The sequence below is a fragment of the Vigna unguiculata genome, chromosome 6 (assembly GCF_004118075.2).
Source record: "Vigna unguiculata cultivar IT97K-499-35 chromosome 6, ASM411807v1, whole genome shotgun sequence".
NCBI classification, from domain to species: Eukaryota; Viridiplantae; Streptophyta; class Magnoliopsida; order Fabales; family Fabaceae; genus Vigna; species Vigna unguiculata.
The window spans coordinates 24,735,007-24,738,724 of NC_040284.1; the positions used below are offsets into that span (position 1 = coordinate 24,735,007).

Consider the following 3,718-nt stretch of genomic DNA (forward strand, 5'->3'; position numbering starts at 1 on the left):
ACTATAAATAAAGAATTATAATATTTTAACTATTAAATTTTTACGATTTTATTTTATAATACAAGCCACTATATTTTAAGTGATTTTAAAATATAAAAAAAATAATGAATATAAGAATAAATAACCACTTAAAAAATATTACATGTAAGAGAAACTTGTGTAAAAAAATATTTTTCTGAAGTTTTTTTTATTAAGAATGTATTAAAAGCTATAGTAAATATTAAAATATTTTATTTCTTGAAATGTGTACTCGTTGGTATTTGTTCAAATCTAAAACCAAATGCTAATCTTGCTTGAAATGATTTTGCGCATACAGCATTTGTCTCTCCAGGATAATGACTAGAAAGTAAATAACAAATATTTTCAAATGTGGCCCTTTTTTTATCTTCATACATGTTTTCTTTCTCAGAAAAACCTCCCTAATTTTTATTTTTAACCATTATTCAAAGCACTGATTTTCATGCACTGAATTAAGTCGATATGTTAAATTAAACACTAGTGCATTCTTTGTATAATAAAAGCATGTTAATAATTTTCATAGCATTCTTATTTGTTCTTTTAATTATTTATTTTGCATAGTGTTTCTTTTTACTTTTGTATTTTTCATGAACTTTTTGTTCTTTGTAAAAGAAAAGCTATGGTACAGTGTAAATTGATAAAAAGAGAGTATTAAATAAAAATCCTTGCTTGGAATTGTGCGGCAAATAAAAATGCAGGATATGATCGAAGCTTAACCGCTAAGCTTCCCCGTATTCAAATTCACTACTTCCCTTTGCCTTGCATTATATAGAGCACACCATAGACCGACACAAAGCGGAATCAAGAAAAAAAGGAAGGTGCATTCTTTGATAGTGCTGTATATTATTACTATGGTTACCAGCAATAATAACAAGGTGATGGTGGTGGAAGCGGAACAAGGTGGTTGTGGCGGCGGCGGTGGCGGCGAGTTCAAGCATCTCCCAGAAGGTTGCATAGCGAATATACTTTCGTTCACCACTCCTCGTGATGCCTGCGTTCTGTCTTTGGTTTCGTCCTCCTTCAGATCCGCCGCACAATCCGACGTCGTATGGGAGAGGTTCCTCCCCTCCGATTTGCACGCCATCGTTTCCCAAACCTCGAAACCTCTCTCTTATTCCTCCAAGAAAGAACTCTACCTCCACCTATGCGATAACCCCATCCTCATAGACGGTGGTAAAAAGGTAATTATTCAAATAACAAATCACTTTCTCTCAATAATTGTGAATTAACGATAATAATTATTCACCAGAGCTTTGCACTCGATAAACCCAGCGCCAGAAGATGCTACATGCTCTCTGCTAGAAGTCTCTCCATCGTTTGGGGAAACACTCCTAGGTACTGGAGATGGACTTCGGTTCCAGCGGCCAGGTAATTCATTCTTTAATTAATTTTCAAATGTTTTTACTTTTTTATTAGTTTATTGGTCTGAAATTGAACCAGGTATAAAAATTGTGCTTGTTTGACGTAGGTTTTGGGAGGTGGCGGAACTTGTTAGTGTGTGTTGGTTGGAAATAAAGGGAGGGATCAAAGGTCGCATGTTGTCCCCGAACACGTTGTACGGGGCATACCTTGTGTTTAAGCAAAGGAATGGAGGCGCGTACGGGTTTGAGAACCAACCGGTTGAAGTGTCGGTTGGGGTTGCCGGAGAAGGGGAAGGTCGGCGGCGAACGGTGTACTTGGAGGCGGCGACACCGCGAAGGCCGCGTCACCAGATTGTTCCACGAATATTCAGCCGCGTTCGTTCTCGTTTTCTGGATAGTTTTGATGCGGCACCGCCGCCACCGCCACCACCGTCCCGTGTTGATGATTCAGCGGTGGGAGGTGAGCATCCGAAGGAGAGAGAAGATGGGTGGATGGAGGTGGAATTGGGTGACTTCTTCAACGGCGGCGGAGAGGAGGAGGTGGAGATTGGTGTGTACGAGGTGAAGAGTGGGGAATGGAAAGGGGGCATTCTCGTGCAAGGGATCGAGATAAGGCCCAAGAACAAAAATTAAAACGACGACGCGCCGCACCCAATTTATTTACGATGTTGTGTTCTTTGTGTCTACTTTTGCCTGCAGATAGCGATTCAAATAAGCAAGCTCAGTTTAGAAACTATAACTAGAGTGATTTGTATTTTTAGCCGATGAGATTTCTTTCAATTTTATAAAATGGAATTTGTCTCAATTTGAGCTTAAAATAATCAAATATATAAAAAAAATCTATGAAAAAATTGTTTAGACTTTTTGATTAATTGATTCACAAATGATTTTAAAATCTCGTGGTTGAAAGACTATTAGTGATTAGAGCAACATTGTCTTTTGGAAAGATTATCTCATGCGTATGTTTTCTTAAAGTTAAAATAATTTTGGAAGATATTAGAAGAATAAAATATTAATAGATACCCCCTTGATAATTTTACTGCTATTTTTATTTCTTTTCAATTCTAGCAAATTTTATAATTTTCATTTTGAATACTTTAAATTTCCTACATGGACCCATTTAATTAACATTTTCTAATAGAGATTAAATATATATTTATATTCATTTATTAACTATAAAAATATAGATTTCATTCGTTATTTTATAAAATTATAAGATCTTTATAAGAATATAAAATTTTCAAATACTAAGGTGTCGTTCTATATAAAATTGATTTTTATTTTAAATGTAATTAAAGAGAAAATTTAAATGTTTCTTTTCAATAAATTATTATAAAGAAAATTAAATTTTAAATATAAACAAGAACTACAAAACTTGCATAAACGAGAAAATTATAATGCTTTTAAAAGTTGAAAATGAAAAAATAAATTTAGCAAAAAGAATATAAAAAAAGAATATAAAATTGTTATAGATGTCGGTCAGTGTAGCAATACTATAAGTAAAAACACGATCTCCCAAAATTATGAGTAGCGTAAATTCTCTCAAGACTCTATAAAAACATTAAGCATCCCATTGGAGGGAGAGAAAAAGAAAGAGACGAAAATAGAGTTAGATAGTGAAAAAAAAAAAACATAGAAGTTAGATATAAGATACAGTGAAAAGGAGAGAGGGATGAGTGATTGTAACTGAGTGTTTCTAACTAGGCTAATAGCCAAACGAGACAAAAATGTAAGATAAAATAAAAAATAAAAAAAAATTATCAAAGAAAACAAAAGAATGCAAAAAATACATTTCTGTTCTCGGATGAGTGAGGAGAACTTATCGAATAGCCTCGAATCTTCTCTTAGAACAGAATCTGTTTTTTACTCTTCTTCGTTTTTTGTCTTTTCTCGGGACCCTTCCTCCTTTTTATCTCCTCGTCGTCCCTTGTCATGGTCCAGTTACCCCTGAACATCTGAACATCATGGAGTAAGTTACCGAGGATCTAGGATATAGTGATTAGCTCACCCGAAAATCCCGAGCGTTTCGGTTTCTCGACGTGGCAGACTGGTCAAAAGTGAACCTCCTGGCTGACATACGTTGTGTTAAGTTCGATTGCGTAGACCAAGTAAAGATCGGCTAGCCAGGGGTATAATTTCCAATTTTTCTGTTATTTAGTTATAATACTTTTTAGAGTTTCATAAAAGAGTATAATATGTTTTGAATTTGAATTTGAATCTTCACGAGATTAAACAAAAATTAATCAGAAAAGAATGTGAAAATAAATTAGGAATAAAGACGTAACCATCTAACAAATTAATAAGTTAAATGAAGATTCGTTAGAAAAACAAAAATAATC

At 34.1% G+C, this 3,718-nt stretch overlaps 1 protein-coding gene across 1 annotated transcript; it reads left to right on the forward strand.

Annotated features, from left to right (window-relative positions):
- Nucleotides 1–739: 739 nt before the first annotated feature.
- LOC114187138 (putative F-box protein PP2-B12) lies at nucleotides 740–2,156 on the forward strand. Its single transcript, XM_028075279.1, has 3 exons — nucleotides 740–1,199; nucleotides 1,268–1,386; nucleotides 1,487–2,156. Exons 1-3 carry the CDS (start codon nucleotides 870–872, stop codon nucleotides 2,010–2,012), a joined length of 975 nt encoding a protein of 324 aa, XP_027931080.1. The 5' UTR covers nucleotides 740–869; the 3' UTR covers nucleotides 2,013–2,156.
- Nucleotides 2,157–3,718: the final 1,562 nt, after the last annotated feature.